This window comes from Cervus elaphus, chromosome 15 (genome assembly GCF_910594005.1).
Source record: "Cervus elaphus chromosome 15, mCerEla1.1, whole genome shotgun sequence".
Taxonomy (NCBI): domain Eukaryota; kingdom Metazoa; phylum Chordata; class Mammalia; order Artiodactyla; family Cervidae; genus Cervus; species Cervus elaphus.
The window spans coordinates 24,552,147-24,572,806 of NC_057829.1; the positions used below are offsets into that span (position 1 = coordinate 24,552,147).

Here is a 20,660-nt window from a genome sequence, read left to right on the forward strand (position 1 = left end):
GATCCCCCCTCCCACCTCCCTCTCCACCCGATTCCTCTGGGTAAAACCTGGGTTTAAATCCTGGCTCTGCCATTTAAAAAAAAAAATAACTCGACTGATTGATTGATTTAGGCTGTGCTGGGACTTCATTGCTTCGAGCGGGTTTTCTCTCGTTTTGATGAGCTGGGGCTACTCTTGGTTGTGGTGGGCAGGCTTCTCCATGCGGTGGCTTCTTTTATTGCGGAGCACAGGCTCCAGGCACTCGGGCTTCAGTAGCTGCAGCTCCCGGGCTCTAGAAGTGGGTTCTAGAGCATAGGCACTCAGGCTTAGTTGCTCTGCGGCATGTGGAATCGTCCCAGACTAGGGAAAGAACCTGAGTCCCCTGCATTGGCAGGTGGATTCTTATCCACTGCACCACAGGGAAGTCTGTGGCTCTGCCACTTATAATTTCTTTGATCTTTACTTTTCACATCTATATAATTATTAATAAACTCTACTCTAAGGATGATTTAAGCACTAAATGAGATAATTCATCTAAAACAGTTATCTTATTACCCTGATACATTGCTCAATAAATAGAAGCCATTTACTTTGAGCACTCAAGTATAACTTGCAAACATTTAGATGATGTAACAACAGAAAACATTACCATATTCCCCAAACCCTAAATCGTAAAGCTAAGAGAAAGCAGACTTAAATCAAAGAAAGTAGGGAAAACCACTAGACCATTCAGGTATGACCTAAATCAAATCCCTTATGATTATACAGTGGAAGTGACAGATTCAAGGGATTAGATCTGATAGACAGTGCCTGAAGAACTATGGACAGAGGTTGGTGACACTGTATAGGAGACAGGGATCAAGACCATCCCCCAAGAAAAATAAATGCAAAAAAGCAAAATGGCTCTCTGAGGGGGCCTTACAAATAGCTGTGAAAAGAAGAGAAGCGAAAAGCAAAGGAGAAAAGGAAAAGATATACCCATTTGAATGCAGAGTTCCAAAGAATAGCAAGCAGAGATAAGAAAGCCTTCCTCAGTGATCAGTGCAAGAAATAAGAGGAACACATAGAACAGGAAAGACTAGAGATCTCTTCAAGATAATTAGAGATACCAAGGGAATATTTCATGCAAAGATGGGCACAATAAAGGACAGAAATGGTACAGATATAACAGAAGTAGAAGATATTAAGAAGAGGTGGCAAGGGACTTCCCTGCTGGCCCAGTGGTTAAGACTCTGAGCTCCTAATGCAGGGGGCCCAGGTTCAATCCCTGGTCAGGGAACTAGATCCCACATGCTGCAACTAAGACCTGGTGCAGCCAAATAAATGAATAAATATTTAAAAAAAAAAAAAAAAAAAAGAAGAGGTGGCAAGAATACACAGAACTATACGAAAAAGATCTTCATGACCCAGATAATCATGATGGTATGCTCATTCACCTAGAACCAGACATCCTGGAATGAGAAGTCAAGTGGGCTTTGGGAAGCATCACTATGAACAAAGCTACTGGAGGTGATGGAATTACAGTTGAGCTCTTTCAAATCCTAAAAGATGACACTGTGAAAGTGCTGCACTCAATATGCCAGCAAATTTGGAAAACTCAGCAGTGGCCACAGAACTGGAAAAGGTCAGTTTTCATTCCAATCCCTAAGAAAGGCAATCCCAAAGAATGCTCAAACTACTGCACAATTGCACTCATCTCACATGCTAGCAAAGCAATGCTTAAAATTCTCCAAGCCAGGCTTCAACAGTATGTGAACCGTGAACTTCCAGATGTTCAAGCTCTATTTAGAAAAGGCAGAGGAACCAGAGATCAAATTGCCAACATCTGCTGGATCATCAAAAAAGCAAGAGAGTTCCAGAAAAACATCTACTTCTGCTTTATTGACTATGCCAAAGCCTTTGACTGTGTGGATCACAGCAAACTGTGGAAAATTCTTCAAGAGATGGGAATACCAGACCACCTGACCTGTCTCTTGAAAAATCTGTATACAGGTCAGGAAGCAACAGTTAGAACTGGACATGGAACAACAGACTGGTTCCAAGTAGGAAAAGGAGTACATCAAGGCTGTATACTGTCACCCTGCTTATTTAACTTATATGCAGAGTACATCATGAGAAACGCTGGGCTGGATGAAGCACAAGCTGGGATCAAGATTGCTGGGAGAAATAACAATAACCTCAGATATGCAGATGACACTACCATTATGGCAGAGAGTGAAGAAGAACTAAAGAGCCTCTTGATGAAAGTGAGAAAGAAGAGTGAAAAAGTTGGCTTAAAGCTCAACATTCAGAAAACTAAGATCATGGCATCTGGTCCCATCACTTCATGACAAATAGATGGGGAAACAGTGGAAACAGTGACAGACTTTATTTTTGGGGGGGCTCCAAAATCACTGCAGATGGTGACTGCAGCCATGACATTAAAAGACGCTTACTCTTTGGAAGGAAAGTTATGACCAACGTAGACAGCATATTAAAAAGCAGAGACAATACTCTGGCAAGAAAGGTCTGTCTAGTCAAACCTATGGTTTTTCCAGTAGTCATGTATGGATGTGACAGTAGGACTGTAAGAAAGCTGAGCACCAAAGAATTGACGCTTTTGAATTGTAGTGTTGGAGAAGACTCTTGAGAGTCCCTTGGACTGCAAGGAGATCCAACCAGTCCATCCTAAAGAAAATCAGTCCTGAATATCCATTGGAAGGAATGATGCTGAAGCTGAAATTCCAATACTTCGGCTACCTGACGCAAAGAACTGACTCAAAGACAAGACCCAGATGCTGGGAAAGACTGAAGGCGGGAGGAGAAGGGGATGACAGAGGATGAGATGGTTGGATGGCATCACCGACTCAATGGACATGAATTTAAGTAAGCTCCGGGAGTTGGTGACGGACAGGGAGGCCTGGTGTGCTGCAGTCCATGGGGTTGCAAAGAGTCAGACACAACTGAACTGAAGAGAAAGCAAACTGATAATCTGACCAAAAAATGAAAAGCACTTTTTTAAAAAAAGTTATCTTTCACAAGAACTAAGATAAATTTTAAAGGAAGCTCTTATATCTTAATCATACCCTGAAGAACGTAAGAACCCAGGCTTAACAACAAAAAACATGCAAAAACTTTTCAACAATCACAATTTACTAGCTAGAACATTCAGCTTTTAGGACATTTCATATACAGTTTCTCCTCAGTATTGGGAGGATTGATTCCAGGACCCCCTCAGATACCAAAATCCATGGATATTCAAGTCCCTCTTATAAAATAGCACAGTATTTGTGTATTACCTATGCACATTCTCCCAGACATTTTAAATCATCTCTAGATTACTGATAATACTTAATACAATGTAAATATTATGTAAAGAATTGCCTGCATGTGACAAATTCAAGTTTTGCTTTTTGGAACTTTCTAGAAAATCTCTTTTTCAAACATTTTTGATCCAAAGTTGGGTCAAATCCACAGATGCAGAACCTACAGATATTAACGGCCTACTCTACATTCATCTAGTCAATCAGACAGGTGACATTATAGGTCCCAATTTTCACAACAACAGAAGTAATTTGCACAAGTCCTATGGTATATTGGTAATATGGTAATATGGCTTATTGGCGAATTCAAAACTTCTGAGCCTCTGTCCTGGATTTAACCTAAATAGTACTGATGGCCTATTACTGCTAACTAGCTCTATACTCAGGAAACAGAACTGCATAATTGATCATTGACACACCCTATCTTAAAAGAATTTCCCTATTTCCCGCAATGCAATGCAAAAATTAAGTAAGTGGTATAATACAGGAGTGAAGAGTGATAAGAGTATAAAAGAAACAGCACGTAATTCTTATGGAAGGGGCTAAGAAAAATTTCATAAAGGAAATAAAATTTGAACTGATTAATAATAAACAGAATTTTATTAGAGAATGCAAGAAGGCTACATAAGGCAGAGAGAATATAATAAACTAGAGTGTGAGGTACTTTTAAGGAGCAGTAAATACAGGTCTATGGTTAGGGATGAACAAGTAATAGGACTACTTACTTAAGACCAGGTAAATCCCGGACACTAGCTCCTATTTCCTCTGCTTCTGGGTACAGCTTCTCCACCAGTTCCAAAGGGCCCCAGATAGTTTTGTTATAACTCAGAAATGATTTTCTCACTTTAAAAAGAAAATATAATAAATGCATACAACTTAAACATACAAAACTGTAGTAACTTCTTGTTAAATATTTAGTTTCAACATTTCTAACCTAACATACAATTTTTCAGAGAGCCTTTTCTCTCTTGTCACTACATAGCCCTACTGAACAGAAGCCTGTTCCTCAGGATTCTGGTATTTTCCTTATCAGAAATACGCATCTTGGCCATTCTTCCACATCAGAAATATGCAAGTAGGCAATTAAAGTAAAAAACAACTAGGCTCATTCTTTACCAGTACCAAAGTAAGACTGGTGGCCCTAGTAGGTTGATCTTTACCAATTTATTAAATAAACCAAGGACAAATAGTTATTTTACTTGTAAACACAAAAAATTGCAACTTTACTTTTGCTTTTGTTTCCAAGATTTGGGTAATATAAAACCATGAAATCACTATGTTTCTTTCTTTCTTTTTTTTTTGTTTCTTTCTTAATACTAACAAAATCTCCTGTAAATTCAGTACTCCTATGATATGCATCACCCAACAAGATAGGTAATTTTTCTCTGGGGAAGAAAAATAAATCAGCACAAAGTAGATTTATGATGATTCATAAAAATACACATTTGACTGTTAGAATATGTCTCATGATATTTTGTGAAGTAAAGGAAAATAAATTCGGAAAAGAGTTTAAAATGTAACTACTTTGGCCATCATTTGGCAAATTCCATTTTAGCAAGTTGGAGGAAAATAAAGATCTATGTCACTGTTTTTTTTAAATAAAAAGGAAGTTTTTCAAAACACAAATTAAAACTCAAGGCCTAAGATAAGACTGTCGACTTCCTGATGTTTTAAAAGTATTCAGAGAGTAGGAATATGAAGAGTTGGCAAAAATGTGGGGAGAGAAACATATTCACTGTTGTTTGATCAGTGAAGTCTTCATAGACATGAGTTGCCTCTATCCTTTGACCCAATAATTCTACTCCAAGGAGTCCTAACGAAACCATAGCATTTGTACACGTGTACAAATGCAGATATCCAAAAATGTCCTTATGGCACAATTTGAATGATAAAAAACTGGAAGAAACCTAAGTGTACATGAAGAGGACAGTAGTTAAATAAGTCATGGTATGCATACAGAATGAAATATTATTATATATTATGTATATTATGCATATACTCTGAAATATTATACATATACTCTGAAATATTATTCAGTATTCTCATCATTTTCAGGGAGTACTCACATTTCTACAATAACCCAATCCAGAGGACAATTTTTCTAGATATGTTTTTCACACACTAAGGCGGTTTATATTTCAACAATCAAGTATTTTAATGTATTTGTTGAAGAGAGCTCAAACTAGTAATAACAGTTCATACCAGAATCATCAAGCTTAAATTTTTCTAAATAACTCTATAGTCTAAAATGGAAAAAAGTTCAGAGCATGCTGAGAAAAAAATTTAAATCAAATACACTTTTTACAAAACACTAAGGATTTCCTGAAGACCACCCATGAGAAAACATAAAGCAGTAGGGTATTTTCTCCAAAAACCAACCCACCCAGTATTTTTAAAGTAACAGTAATTATGGCCTCAAAAAAAAAAAAAATTTACATTTTCAAGGATGTTTAAGATGGGAGGTGGGACGCTCCAAAGTTGATTTTTTAAAAAAATTTCCAGTACCTTTAAGACCATGTTTCAGACAATGTTCCATAACAACGAAGAACTGCTGCAAGGGGGGATAATCAGAATCCAAAGTGCGGCCAAAGCTTAGAGCAGATTCAATGAGTCCTTTGATACTGAGTTTAGCCATGTTTAACAAGTTTGCTCTCTCTACAGCTGTGGGGTCTTTTGTAGCTGAAAGCACAAAAAAGGAGTCCAACATCACTTGCAAGACCTGATATCAAAAAAAATCCAAACCGTTTCCTTCCCCTATAAAACCAACAGTGGTTTGCTTTTCCTTGGTGGACAAGTCTTCCTAACTAACTAACCTACACCCCTAGTTAACTTCTTTCTGTGTCTCTCAAGCATATAGGACAATGCTCACTCCGGTTAAAGTTTATTAATTATTCTCAAAATCCTGCTAATTGGCTATTCTCAGGTATTCATTTTACAATCTTTCTGTGGAGTTTAAGTGTGGAGTAATGTTTAAGGGTCTGGTACAAAGGCGGACAGCAGGAACTATTCATAAAGCATGAATTCAAAGGCAAAAAAGTACTCAGAATAAACTGGCAATAAAATAAAAAGTAGTTAAAATTCGAAGATTCCAGTTTCACCCACAACAAACATGACAGGCAAATAATAAAACAAGGGCACACAAGAGAAGCCATTCAACTCTCACTCATTTTAACCCTGGTTCTATCTTGCTTTTTTCATTGCAATTGTAGTTTTGTATTCCGGGACTCCTTTATTTTTCCAGAGGAAATAAAAGCAGGGTCCAGTTTCATGTGAAAGTTCCCTGACCTTCCACACAGCTGATGCAGTTAAACACCAAGTTAATGGATGCATTTTTTAATTGATTTTAACTTATATTTTCAATTCACAAAAGATTTTCTTTCGCACAAATTTTATCCTCGGTTTTCTTATAAATTCAGATGCTCCCCATACTCTCATTACTGTTGTGCTGGCAGAAATATTTTCAGCAAACACAGATAACAAAATGACGAGCAAAAAATAAATAAAGCACTTTCGTATACTGTCTCATAGTCTCTTGACAAATTTACTAGTGCAAGTAAACCAAATATCAGTTTTTCCTTCACTGGATAAAAAGTCCAGGGTTCCTAATGATCTAGTATCCTAGTTCTGATCACAGACAGCTAGGCGTGAAGCCTGACACTGACTCCTAAGCAACTTAAAAATGCAAACAGTCACAAATACTATGGCCAAGCTAGTTTTTGGAGACTCTCCCCACAAGACATCATTTCTTCCAATCTGCATCGTGGCATGACTCCCTCTTTTTTAGGAGACGAAACCAGTCGATATTTCATAGTCTGCAGCAATTCTCATTTTTTTTTTAACAGTGCCCATCACAATATGTAATGTACGATGAGACGATCAAGACAAAGGGCGCCTTTATAACTAAATGATCGGAGGTAGGTCCTGATGGTCGCCAGCAGCTTCCTAAGAGAGGAGCGTTTACACCCGGGCCGCGCCCCGCCCGGGCTCGCGGTTGCGTCTGACCGCGTTGCTGCCCCCACACTCGGTCAATGGCGGGTTCCAGCATCTTGCTTGGGCCTAGAACCCCTTCCCTGCCTCCCTTCCTCCCTTCCTCCCAGACAGCAAGACTGCCCAAGGGCTCCGGACACCTCCAGCACCCTCACAGAGGGCTCACCCGGGGTCCTGCGCCGCATCGCTGTCCCTCTCCCGCCCTCGGCGTCCGGAACCCAGGCCAAAACCTGAGACGCTTCCTTCCGCCACCCCCAAACCTGAAAAGTCATCGCCCGTCCCCGACTGTTCCCCCAACCCTGGAGCGGCACCCCGGCCGACCCTGTGCTGGCTCCCTGTAAGCTGTCGGACCGCGAAACCTTGGCCATTAGGCCCCCGAACGGGGGCGGGGGTGGGAGGGAACGAGGGGCGGCCGCGCGTTGCCATGGCGACCCCGGGCGCCCCTGCGTCCCCGGCTGCCCCCGCCCAGCCCCAAGCCCGGGTCGGACCCGTCTCGACTCGCAGGCCTCGATGCCCACACCGCCAGTCCGCCTGCCCTGGCCGCGGCCTCAGCCCAGCACGGAGGGCCGGGCGGCCCGCTCCCCTTACCCATGGCGGCGGTGGCAATACAGTCTCGGGCGGGGACTCCCTGGGCCCCGCCAGCAGCTCCCTTCAGGCGCGTGGCGGCCGCCACGGCGTCTGCGACCAGGCCCGCTGCGGCCCACAGCGCTCCCGGCGGCGGGAGGACGCCCGGGCGGTCCTGCGGCGCCCGCGTCGGGCGGGGGACTCTGGAGCCTGCAGCCCGCCGCGGAGAAATCCGCCCTTGCTGAGCCTCTCCGCGTCCAGCCGGACCGGAAGGAGAAGGAGCGTGAGGGAGACCTCAGGTTGTGGAAACAGAAGGCGGACTCTGAGCTCTCATCTGGGGGCCTCGCCAGAGCACTAGGGTTCCATTTACAAGGGGAGGCGAGCGAGCCACGTGCAAACGTATTCATCTGCAAGGTCCAGCTAGGTTTAATCTAACACACCTGAGCGCGTCCCTGCTTCAGTAACTCGTAGGGGACCAAAAGAATTTAGAAAATCTGAAGCAATTAACGCTAGGCAGAAATCTACTAAAACTATTTAGCCCAAATTTTAACCAGTAAGTCCAGTGGTTGGTTTATAAAAAGCAAGGACGAACAGTCTCAGTAATCAAAAGAAAGAGGTGCAGAGATAAAACCTGCGTTTTCTCATTTCGGAGAGGAAAAATCCCTCATGGACAGATACTAGGTTTTAAGTTATATCAATTTGCGGAAAGTAAGCTGTTACCTAGTTAGATGAGCAATTGTTAAGATGGTAGCCGAGTTAGAAACAGACGAGTGTTTTGTGGAAATGAAGAGATGTTTATCTCGTCATCACATTGGCCAGCGTACAATTCTCATGCTTCTTGACTTCTTTTGGTTTTTAATTTTTTATTGTGAAACAATCCTACATAGATAAAAATGTATAAAGCATACATATACGTTTAAAGACTCATAAACATGGATAAAGAGCACCAGATCAAGCAAGCATAGGATAGGAGTCATCTTGAGGGTAGGGGGACGCCTTTAGCCACAATGTCCCTGTAAGTAAATGTGATGCTGAATTCTGAGAGTCGTTTTCTTACTTTTCTGCATGTTACTACCATATAAGTATGTGCCCCTAATCAATGTAGTTTATTTTTCCTGTTTACAAACTTTTCACAAGTGGAATAACATTACGAACATTACTTGTTTCTGGTGTTCAAAATCATCCATGTCCACGAGGAGTTTCCAGGTTGGGGTGTTTCCAGTTTGTCCGTACATTCGGTTCCTACATGCGGGAGTCTCTTGGCCATGTAAAAAGAATAGATTTACTGAAAATCAAGTATGCCTTTCTTTAAATTTACCAGCTCATGCCAAAGTGTTTTCCAAACTTATAATTTACACTGGTATCAGCAGTGTTGTTTTTATATTGCTGTGTCCACTGTAATGCCTAGAATTGTGAGGATTTCATTTTTTTTTTGCCAGTCTTGTGGGTAGATTGCATTGCAGCTTTATTTTTTATTTCTCTCATTACTGATGACATTGAGAACTCTACCTGCGTTTACTATTTGGAATTTCATTTTTACAAAGAAATGGTGCCTGTTTTACTATTGACTTACCTTTTTATTGACTTGTGCAAGTTACTTAATGTTCTACATACTAATTTGACATCAGTTGTGTGTTGCCAATATCTTTGGGCTAATTTTTCTCTCCTTATGGCAACCTTTGACTAAATATAAATTCTTAATTTTCCTGTAGTGAATTTATAGTTTATGCCATAGTATCTTAAGGAGCCCTCCTTATTCCAAAGTTATGAAGAATTTTTTCTTTTAAGAATTACAAGAACTTCCCTGGTGGGCCAGCAACTAAGACTCCAATCTCCCAAATGCAGAGGGTCTGGGTTCAATCCCTGGTCAGGGAACTAGATCCTGCATGCCACTACTAAAGATCCCAGGGTGCTGCCACTAAGAACCTGTGGAACCAAATAAATATTTTAAAGAAGAATTATAGTTTTGCCTTTCATATTTAGGCCTGTTTTACACCCAGAACTTTAGTGATTAGAGATAATGTCAAGTTTCATTTCTTTGGCTGTCAGTTCCTAAGCCAAAGCCTCATTTGATTTTCAGAACCACCCCATGAGAAAGGAATTACTTCTGTTTTACAGATAAAACTAACCTCAGAAAGATTAAATAACTTGCCCAAAGTCACAGTACTATTGACACAACCAGAAGCTGAACTAATACAAAAGTAGCCTCTATTTTTATAATCTCAAAATACATCTGTGGGTATTTTTTGTTTTTGTTTTTTAACTTTTTGGCCATATCCTGAGGCATGTGGGATCTTAGTGCCCCAACCAGGGATTTAACCCTCCCACCCTGCATTGGAAGTATAGAGTCTTAACCGCTGGACCAAAGAAGTCTCTGTCTGTGGTTTTTACAGTGTTTCAAGGAGTCTAAAACTCACAAGTCTAACCCCTTCCATTATCTTGCTGTTAAACACTGAAATGACTGAATTGTTCATTTTTCTCCTCTCCAAATGATAAGTAGAAAAGGAGGGTTTGTATTCTAAGTGCATTTAGAAAAGCAAGTAAAATTAAGATTATATATTTATTTTATAAAACCATGAGAACAAAGGAAAAGTTTTATTTCCTAGATTGCTTGCCCCCCAGTGTAAGAAGTAGTAAACAAATCTTGTTCAGTAAGACTCACTTTGTTTAAAGCTAAGAAGTATTTCTTCGAGGGAGATGTTAAGCTCCAACATACACATTTGCCAGATACTCTATAGTCACCTCGTATTGAACAGAATTTGGAATTAGGGTGTATGTTTAAACCTTATTACACTGAACAATTTTATTTATTTATTTTTTTGACATTCAGGCTCTTTAATGTCAGGGGAGGTTGGAAGAAGTCAGTGCTGAGTCTCTGGGAAATTCTGCAGACCTTGTAGCTCTCTAAGCCCCTCTAGCAACATGTGGATATGGGCCTTGATATTCATGCAGTCCTTTGTGAGGTTGTCGCTGAGCTCTGCGAGACTGCTCTTATGATCAATGAACTTGAGAGCTTCTGCCAATGTCAACTCCAGGAAAAAACCGTATCCAAGGGCCACATAGATTCGTGAAGTGTTTGGGACCACTGTGTCAACGAAGTTACAGCCCAAATCCACCTGCATATATAACTCCGAGTGATTAGCTTCCTGGAGTCGCTCAATGACATTTCTCAGTTGAAGGTATTTGGCCAGCTGCTCATATACCTTGTCGCGATGGTCCACGACCTTTTGCAAGTCCCGCTGCAGCACATCAGAGATGAAAGCCTCGTGGCGCAGCGCTTTCTCCGCGGTTGCCTCCACCGCCCCAACGGCGGGCGGCGCCATGATGGGCTCCTGAGAGCCGCTGGCAAAAAGAACTCACTGAACAATTTTAAACTAGAATATTAGTCTGTTCTGAGGATACAGATTTGGTCAACAGCCACAAAGGTGAGGGAGCACAGGACCAGACAAACACAGAGCTCTGGGAAAGACCAGTCTTTAGAAAGTGAGATGAGGAACAAAATAACCAGAGGCGGCAGCAAGAGAACTCAGGAGACAGGAACTCCGAGCTGACAGCAATGGGGACACTGGAATGGCTACCCTTCCTCACAACCTGGCTTTCCACCATAAGGAAGACCTTGTCGAGGCTAATGGTGCTCTTGATCTGGACCTGCACAAAGTGAGTGTCCAGTAACATTAGTGACTGGTAGCCATTGCCATCTTAGTCCTTGGCATGGATGTCATAAACTGCATTATCAACAATTTGAGGGCCCAGTCTGGGTTTAACGTTCAGCTCACTCAGTGCCTCCAACTCACAGCATCTTGTGTATAAAAGATGAGTCCTATTTCTTTGAAATAAGTGCCTAGAATCTTGTAATCAATACAGATTCCCAAATGACAAGAAACATGGAACTCCTCCCTAGGTGGTTCTTCCACTGGGCTTTACTGTGCAGGCCATACAAATCTGTAAAGCAACCATTAGTGAAGCCAAAGAATTTTCTTATTCCAGGAACTAAAATTATCTTAGATTCCTTCCTGTTATATAAATTAATGATAACCAACCAATATTTAAGCCTTATCTCTGCAACTTCCTTGTTTTTCCTGTCGAATCCATAGTCTCTCCATGATCAGCTCCATCCTATGCATGTCAATACTCCTTGGTTTCAGCTTTAGAACATTGCCAATATTTCCCTTCTCAATACTGGAAAAAATGGCGGACAACCCTGGGCTTAATTATTATTTAGTATTAATCATTGACACAGTGAGATCTTAGAGTAAAAAAAAATTATTTAATAAAAACATCAAGTTATAATTTTTTTAAAAACGTGTGGTAGAGGAAACAATTTTTAATGTACTTTTCATTAAAAAAAAAAAAAACAACAAACAGAGAAATGAGAGCTCCTCCCCCAAAGCTGGATATACTAATGTTAAAATTGGTCATCATATAAGGAACCAAGCACCTTGAGATAATTCTGTTTTATAAAACATCTTCATACAAAAAAGGAAAATTGACTAATGCCCCAAAACAAAGGGGCATATGCACATGAATAGGTGAAAATAGGGATACATCTTTTTTATTTGTCATCAATTCAGCAAAATTTTTTCCCAAAAGAATAATAAGAATTATTTTCTTAAATATCAAAATCTACTCTAAAACACTAAAAACTGAAAATAAAAAGTAGGAGAGGAAGGGGAACTAACTAGGAGAGTAAGGGAAATTAATTGGAAATAATAAATTTATAAGTAATAATTTAAAACACTAAGTATAAAGTTTTTTAAAACATCTCTGATACCAGAAAGCAAAAGTCAGGAAAAAAACAGCAAAATGGCCTTTGGATCAGGGATCTCAAGACACAGAAGAGAATCATACTTTTCATTATCACAAGATTGTGCTTAAATGACAAAAACAAATCCCTTTTCTTACCTAGTCTTTCAAATAAACAAAACAGGATAAAAATCTACAAGATCAAATTAATCTTAAAAATTTAAACTTAAAAGTTTAAACTTCAGATTGAAAAGTTAATCTATCTTTAAAAGCTGGTGGAAAAGAACAGCATGTATACTATCTATGGTGAAACAGATCACCAGCCCAGGTGGGATGCATGAGACAAGTGCTCCGGCCTGGTGCACTGGGAAGACCCAGAGGAATCGGGTGGAGAGGGAGGTGGGAGGGGGGATCGGGATTGGGAATACATGTAAATCCATGGCTGATTCATATCAATGTATGACAAAACCCACTGGAAAAAAAAATAATAAAAAATAAATAAATAAATAAAATAAATCCCAGATAGACGGTGGGAAAAAAAAAAGATTTGTCATTCTAATATATGTAATTTTTATTATGAAGTCAATATATTTTTAAACATTGAGGTATCCTTTGTTTTAAAATTTTTTTGTTTTTAAAATTTTTAAAAAAATAAATAAATAAAAGCTGGTGGAAATGTATCAAACTCTACGTCTTACAGAGACACGTTTATAATGTCTATAAATTTAGACTTTTTAGTTTTGGGTACACCTGTACTGAAAAAATAAATCCTATGTTAAATGTTGTATGGTTATGTTTAACAAGGTTATACCAAAAAAATAAATAAAACCAAAAACTGGAACTCTGAATGAGTATATATATTTACATCATTTCTTACCCTTGGGATAAAGGTTATCATCACAGTGTAACCAGTCACTGATTTTATAGCATGTCCAAATTATAAATAATAGGCAATAGTTAGAGGAGATCATCATGGTATGAAAAAAGCAAGGAAAACAGTGCTTTATTTTCTTTGAAAATCACCTAATAGATGACAAAGGCTTTCATGTTCTCCTGATGGAAGATCAATGATATAAAATAAATTAAGGAAGATATATTTAACACAATGTGGAATTACATAAAAACACATGACATTATTATTTAACATTCTCTAACTCTGTTTTAACAAGGCTACTAGAAAACTTGTATTTTTATGACATTCTATGGATAATAATGTACTTAAGCAATATGATTTACCTGTCTTAGCATGAGACCTTCATATAATTTTTTAAAGAGATGATCTATTTTTAAAATTATCTATGACATGATAAGAAATAATCTACATTTTTAAATATAATACTTTGTCCTAGATGCATATTTTTTTAAGGTTATTGAAGTGAGAGGAACCTGAAGGGATACCAGTTTTCCTAGATGTGTTCTACGCAACATGCACCCTGTTTCTGGGGCGAGAAATCAAGTCCCTTTGTTTCCCCTTTATCATTTCACAAACTACTCTTCTCCATCACCTTCATTATTTCACTTTTTGCTTAAAACTAGTTACTGTGAATTGTTTTCTCTTTCCTTTGTGGAATCAGGTCTTTTGAAATATGCCCATGGAAAACACAAGACACTGAGTTTTAACTGATACAAATATATAAAGTACTCACACAGCACAATCAAACGTGACCATATACAAAACAAAAAGGATATTAATTTTTCTGAGTTTAGATGATTAAGTAGCTTCCCCAAAGGAGGATAACGGCTTAGTGAGGGCACACATCCCAGGAGAATCAGCTTATGTTTGGCTCTGGTTATAGCAACATTAAGACGTCGCCAATCTTTCAACAGTTCACCAAGCTGAAAGAAATATAATTTTCATTCTTTGAGTTTTCTTATTTGAGTTTTTTCTAAAAAAGAACAGTTTTTATTGAGCCATCTTCCTACATTCAAAACATTGCAAAAAAGATTCATCAACACATTCAAAGTGCAGACAGTTGGGAAAGAAAACGTGCCCATGATGCCAACCTCAAGTATTTTATCGTGGGTGTGATATCCATGGGGCTTCCCCAGTGGCTCAGTGGTAAAGACTCTGCCTGCCAGTGCAGGAGACATGGGTTCAATCCCTGGATCGGGAAGATCCCCTGGAGAAGGAAATGGCAACCTACTCCAGTATTCTTGCCTGGGAAATCCCATGGACAGAGGAGCTAGGCAGGCTACAGTCCAGAGGGTCGCAAAAAAGTTAGACACAACTTAGCAACTAAACAACAACAACAATGATATCTTCGCCATAATTTTAAATGATTAAATATGTATAACGAAAATATATTTAAAAATTTTAAATATATAAAAAAATAAATTTTAAGGACTTCCTTGGCAATCCAGTGTTTCAAACATTAAATACATATCATAAAGAACTGAAGTTGTCTCCCCTTATTGTAGTATTGTTTTTAAATGTAATAAAAACCCATAGAAGACTCAAAGGAGTGGTTAAATATACCATGATCCATATATACAATGGAAAACTTTGCACCTTTAAGAGAAGAATGAAATCTCTTTCTGTGTAATGACATGTAAAGCTCTCCAAGCTATATTATTAAGTGGAAAAAGCAAAGTCCAGAATAGTGTATATATTACCTTTTGTGCACAAAGGAGGGAAACATGAATACTGATTCATGCGCTTACATATGCTTAAATAAATTCTAGAAGGTTAGCACAAACAAACAAACAATCCAAAAAACCAAACGTGAGGGTAAGAATTGAGTGGAAGAGTAACAGGGAAGAAGGGAGACTTTTTACTCTGTGTATTTTAAAAACTATATGCAGGTATCACATAGTCAAGAAAAATAAGTCAAGGTGAGATCAAAACGCAAAAAACAGCCTGGAATTATCTACAAATTTGAAAGGAAGCTAGGAAAGTTTATATGTTTAAAATGCTCCAAACATAATAACCAAAAGGTGGGAGCAACCCAAATGTCCACTAATGGATGAATAGATAAAAGATGTGGTATATACATGCAATGGAATAATAATCAGCCTTTAAAAGAAAATTCTGTTACATGCTACAATATGGATGAACCTTGAGACATTATGACAAGTGAAGTAAGCCACCTACAAAAGGACAAATACTGTATGATTCCACTTATGTGGAAAATTCACAAATTCATAAAATTCTGTCAAATTCACAGATAGAGAAGTGGCTGACAGAAAATGAAGAGAGAGGGAATAAGGGAGTGGTTATTCATGAATATAGAATTTGTTTTGCAAAATGAAAAAGGTCTGGAGGTCAGCTGCACACACTGTGAACATACTTCATACCTGTGAACTGTACACTAAAAGACAGTTATGATGGCAAATTTTATGTTATGTGGTTTTTTAACATAATTTTAAAGAAGAGAGGTAAATAATGTCCCAAACAAATAGAAAATAAAAATCAGAAAGCAAAGCAGAAAATACAATTAACTCACAGTTCCATCTTCATTGCTTCTAACAAAAGATACTAGAATGATACTTTTGTCTCTTCCTTGGTACCTGTCAACTGTATTAACTTCGACCATCCCAAAAGAAGAATGTGCCAATAAGTCATTGATGACCTTTAACTGCTGCCTGTATGGTGCAATGATACCAATATCAGAGGGTTTACAACCAGCCTGTTTTAAACAGAAAAGAAAAACAAAACAAAACAAAAAAACAGAAAAGAACACAATTTAAAATGAAAAAAATCCTGACTTGTTATTTAAGCTTTACTAAATTTATTAAATAAAATGTTTACATAGTGTGACAACTGATGTTTATAATACATGTTCCTATGTATAACACATGTTCCTACAAGAAGGAAATAAATTATTGAATTACTCTAAGGCTACATCTACATTTCCTGAGAGGAAATAATTTCCTTGAACACGGCTCCCTGAATTTTTAGAAGTTCGTGGCAATATAATGGTTTATATGCCACCAGAGCAATGATGTCATACCAAAAAAGTACAAAGAAATAAATTGTACTTTCTGCTCTCCCTTTTCACTCAAGTTTCCAATCTCCAATCATACTGACTTCTGCACTAAATCAACACAATCAGAATTATCTGATGTTACAGAAAGTTATCCTAAGTGGAAACCCAAAATGCCATTACTGTATTAGATACAATAATTACTGTCTTAGATAAATGTTCTCAAAATAAAAACATTCAGGCTTCAGTCCTCTTATCTTAATCAACAAAAGTTAATACTAGATCTAAAGTTCCTTGAATTCTAACATTCTATTATTCTGCACCTTAATATTAATTTGCCCTCAAAATCCAATTATAAGTTACCTTAATAAAAACTGAGGTCAGGAAAACAACGAATTTGGCTTCCATTATATTACTGACACCTCCCTTTTCCACTTGTTCTGGTGCTGGAACCTAAACAGAAAAACATGCATCCTGCTTGAGAAACAATCTCTGAAGTAAAGAGTACTGTCAGTATACAAGTGGTCACAGAGACAGTACTACCAGATATGGACACAGATGAAAAATATTTTCATCTTAAAGTTGAATGTAAAAGAACTGACAAAAATGAATGATATTAGTCACTTTTAGAAGGAAATCCATCTTAAACATGCTACATAAAGTTCATACTAAAACCTCTACGAAAGTTGACCATATACTGAGCTTCACATACATTACTTTGTTATCCCCCATTTTATAGGCATCAAAGGCCAGAAGAGATTAAGTAACCTGCCCGAGCCTTACAATACACCATGGCACTAAGATTCAACTTAGATCTGGCTCCAATATCTGTGTTCTTTCCATTTCCTTGTTACTTTTTATACAAATAATAGAGCAATAAAGTTCCCTAGGTTCTACCACCCCTAGTAGAAATTTTAAAGAATTATTTGGCTCCTACGTCATCCCAACATCACCTTGATTAATTTTAATATAACTTATTTGGAATCCTGATGCCAAGGGACAGGAAATGTGAGTAGCAAAAATAAAGACTCTGAACAATCACTGGTGAGATTAATAATTATAACTTTAACAGATTAGAGTTGTGGTTTATAAAAGCAGTCATATCAACTATACCTCAAAAAAAATAAATAAAAATTTTAATTACATAAAACTATAAAAGCAGTCATTTGTAAGATCAGTTTATCTGAATAAATTTTCCAGAGTCTGCCTGCTCCTCAATGTTGATTCTTCATTCTGAAACACTAGAGCAATGTCCAAGACAATGAAAATTCCAGCATGATACATGAATGGTAAGGCCCTATTTTTTTTTTTTTTTAAGGCCCTATTTTTAACAACTGCTGACTCCACCCATCTTAATAACAAAATATATAATTATATTGAGAATGATATGCATAGATCAAGTTGATGACTATATTTTTAGTTGAACTTATTTAAAGATTTCCAAATCAATAATAAGAAGCAGTATATAAAACAAACTGTAGGAACACAGAGTCAAAGCTTTATTCTTAGTTCCTAGAAATAAGAATCAAGTCATTTAAAGTCCTTGTGCAGATTTTTTGTTTAATGATAAATTTGTAAAGAGGTCTCTGGGTGCATATGTGGGCGCAGGAGACACATGGGAAATCTCTGTACTTTTAGCTCAGTTTTGCTGTGGGCCTAAAACTGCTCTAGAACATAAAGTCTATTTTTTTAAAAAAAGGTCCCGAAAAGGACATCAGTTTATCTTACCTTCTGTCCATTTGTAAACCCAAACTTTGGACAGTATCAATGCCAGTTATTTTTCTAGGAAATGTAATTATACAGTTGTGTTCACTTTCTAGCTTTCCTACTTCAAAACAATTTGACATCTATCAATCATCAGAATAAACTTCCTCCCAAAGATAGTGAATATGTAGAAAGAAAAGACTCTTTTGTGTGAAAGCACAAGAAGCACACTAGTTTTAACCGATAAGCTGTAATGAGGCAATCACTATTGAAACTGAGGAACTGAAATAATAGGGCAAATGCAGAAGAATGAAGGAAACATTAGTTTTTGTGTGTGTTTTACCTTGTGTGTATTAAGAAAACAGACAGGATTGTTTGGCTCGAATGCTCCAACCAGCCAAGGATTTTCTGAATAATCAGCATAAAACTCCAGTTCCAGCTTTACATCTTTAAAGTTAGGTAGGTTTATCACTGCATTGGCCACTTTATCTGATCCACACTCCAGCTTTCCTTCGTACGTCAGTTTATTACTTAAGGACATAATTTTACTAAGGGAATTACAAAAATAATTTTAGTTTGGTGATGAACACAAATATGAAAATCACTCATAGCTGACACTGTTACAAATACCTGTTCATTCTGTATTGCACAGTTAACTGTACAACTGCATTCTTATTCTGCTCCAGCCTCTTGAATAAGCTTTCACTCATGCCAAGAGCTCTGTCAACAAATCAAATTCAGGATTATTAGTCTACTGATATCATCCCTTATAAAGTATCTAGTTTAAAACTGAAACTTTAATGTCTGCTTACCTTGCTTCACGGTTTAGCACCAGGGGAGGAAGCTGCTGATGGTCCCCCACCAACACAAATTTCCGTGAAAAAAAAAGTGGCCCTAGGCAAATAGGCTGGCTAATTTGAGAGGCTTCATCCACTATACAAAAATCAAAAGTTTTACGAGAAAATATGGGATGGTTTATTCCCATACATGTTGTTGCAACTATAAGCTAAACACAAAGAAAAAAAATAGATCAGTAATTTAATATGTCCAAGATACAGACCTTGTTTTTCCCGTTTGAAATGAAAAGATCAAAAAAGAGCTCTTCGTCCCCCCAAACAGATATCCCCAATATTTTTTAATTTAGAAACACTTACAACATGCAAAAATTTTTTATTTTTTTTCTATAAATTTTTAAAAATCAAGTTAATTTTCCAGATACGATAACAATCCTCAAGTTTGGATATATCGAAATGGAAATCTGAACATTTCAAGAGGCAGTAAGTTAATGAATTTTTTTTTAATGTGAACTAGGACTTCACTTCTGGGAAGATGGAGTACTTTTCCCTCCCACAAAGTATAACTAAAAGCCCTGGACATTATATATAAAACTATAAAGCCTCTGAAAGGTGGAGAAAAGGTAAGTCAGCTAGAGACCTTGGGACATGAGGAAAGCACAGTAGCTTGTTCCCTTGGTTTTCTTTTTGCCTCACATATCCCAGATTTCAGACATTTGGAACATTAGGCCAAGTGAAAAACTCCAGTCCCAAAAGATCACGTAACACTATGTGAAACCAAGCAGGACTTTACGGGGCCCTCCTGGGCACAAAAGCCTTTCTAGGTCCCTCATTTCTTATTTGTAAGATAAAAGCTTCAGCCTCCTAGATCTGCTCAGAGTTCCACAGGGCAGATTCATAAGCCCCTTTTAACCATGCCTCAGTTCATGCTAATATGGTGACTTTCTTGCATTCTGTGAGTCATTCAAGCAAATTATGGAACCCAAGGAGGAAGAAACAGGAATCCCCAAGATGGGCACAGGAGATCTGAACTTGCAATTCAGAAATGAAGTAGGGGACAGTTTCATGGGACTGAGCCCTTAACCTGTAGATCCTGCACTAACTCTATGTAGTTAGTGTCAGAAGTGTGAGTAGAGAGAAACAGAGTTTTCCTTTACCAGGATATTTTAAACTAGAAGATGGGAGCCCTGAAAAATAGACCAGAAACCTTGTTTCAGTTCAGAAGCAAAGAGCAAACTATAAACTCATAAACTGGTCCTATGGTTTATATAAATTCATCTGCAAATTCGGTCAATGCAATTGAATTTCTCAAAGTGCCATTTCTCCCCTCATTCTGACAGCAAAAATTACTGTCAGTATGATTATACAATAATTGTACTTACTTGACTATTGTAGAGTTCTTCTAAAAGAGCTAAAGATTTAATGGACTTTGATCTGCAAATTTCCTCCTCTGTAAATTTTTGGATATCGGGATGTACCTTCTGAATCTGGCCCAAGCGCAAAAATCCGATTTTAAACTTTGCTAACTTCAAAAGAATATTGTCAACAGCAGAGTGTGTATAGCTGGTCAACAAAACACTAAAACCACAGGCATAGAGAATTCTTACCTATTAATAAACAAAAGAATGGAAAAGAGCATTACTTTTAGCTCCTGATAATTTTTA

The 20,660-nt window shown here is 37.9% G+C and overlaps 3 protein-coding genes across 8 annotated transcripts in view; all 3 read right to left on the minus strand.

The window, feature by feature from the left end:
* Window positions 1–8,079, minus strand: part of RUFY2 (RUN and FYVE domain containing 2) — a 42,992-nt gene extending 34,913 nt beyond the window's left edge. For 3 of the 6 annotated variants that reach the window (XM_043924806.1, XM_043924810.1, XM_043924808.1), the window contains exons 1-3: window positions 7,435–7,644; window positions 5,787–5,960; window positions 4,007–4,124 (exon numbers count right to left, since the gene is read on the minus strand). In XM_043924806.1, coding sequence (XP_043780741.1) covers window positions 4,007–4,124; window positions 5,787–5,960; window positions 7,435–7,636 — 494 coding nt within the window. In that variant the 5' untranslated portion in view covers window positions 7,637–7,644. The other 3 variants (XM_043924809.1, XM_043924805.1, XM_043924807.1) reach the window with 3 other exon arrangements.
* A 1,591-nt stretch (window positions 8,080–9,670) lies between these two features.
* Window positions 9,671–12,851, minus strand: LOC122709350 (protein UXT-like). The gene has a single exon (XM_043926651.1). It carries the CDS (start codon window positions 11,153–11,155, stop codon window positions 10,694–10,696), a length of 462 nt encoding a protein of 153 aa, XP_043782586.1. The 5' UTR covers window positions 11,156–12,851; the 3' UTR covers window positions 9,671–10,693.
* A 390-nt stretch (window positions 12,852–13,241) lies between these two features.
* The window catches only part of DNA2 (DNA replication helicase/nuclease 2), a 37,411-nt gene continuing 29,992 nt past the window's right edge, over window positions 13,242–20,660 (minus strand). Inside the window, exons 14-21 of the mRNA XM_043926650.1 lie at window positions 20,379–20,603; window positions 19,015–19,208; window positions 18,833–18,922; window positions 18,546–18,750; window positions 16,862–16,951; window positions 16,019–16,201; window positions 14,265–14,411; window positions 13,242–13,647 (exon numbers count right to left, since the gene is read on the minus strand). Coding sequence (XP_043782585.1) covers window positions 13,579–13,647; window positions 14,265–14,411; window positions 16,019–16,201; window positions 16,862–16,951; window positions 18,546–18,750; window positions 18,833–18,922; window positions 19,015–19,208; window positions 20,379–20,603 — 1,203 coding nt within the window. The 3' untranslated portion in view covers window positions 13,242–13,578. The remainder of the gene's footprint in view (window positions 13,648–14,264; window positions 14,412–16,018; window positions 16,202–16,861; window positions 16,952–18,545; window positions 18,751–18,832; window positions 18,923–19,014; window positions 19,209–20,378; window positions 20,604–20,660) is intronic.

Coding starts and splice junctions, on each gene's coding strand:
- LOC122709350 (XM_043926651.1), bottom strand. CDS start 11,155: ATGGCGCCGCCCGCCGTTGGGGCGGTGGAGGCAACCGCGGAGAAAGCG.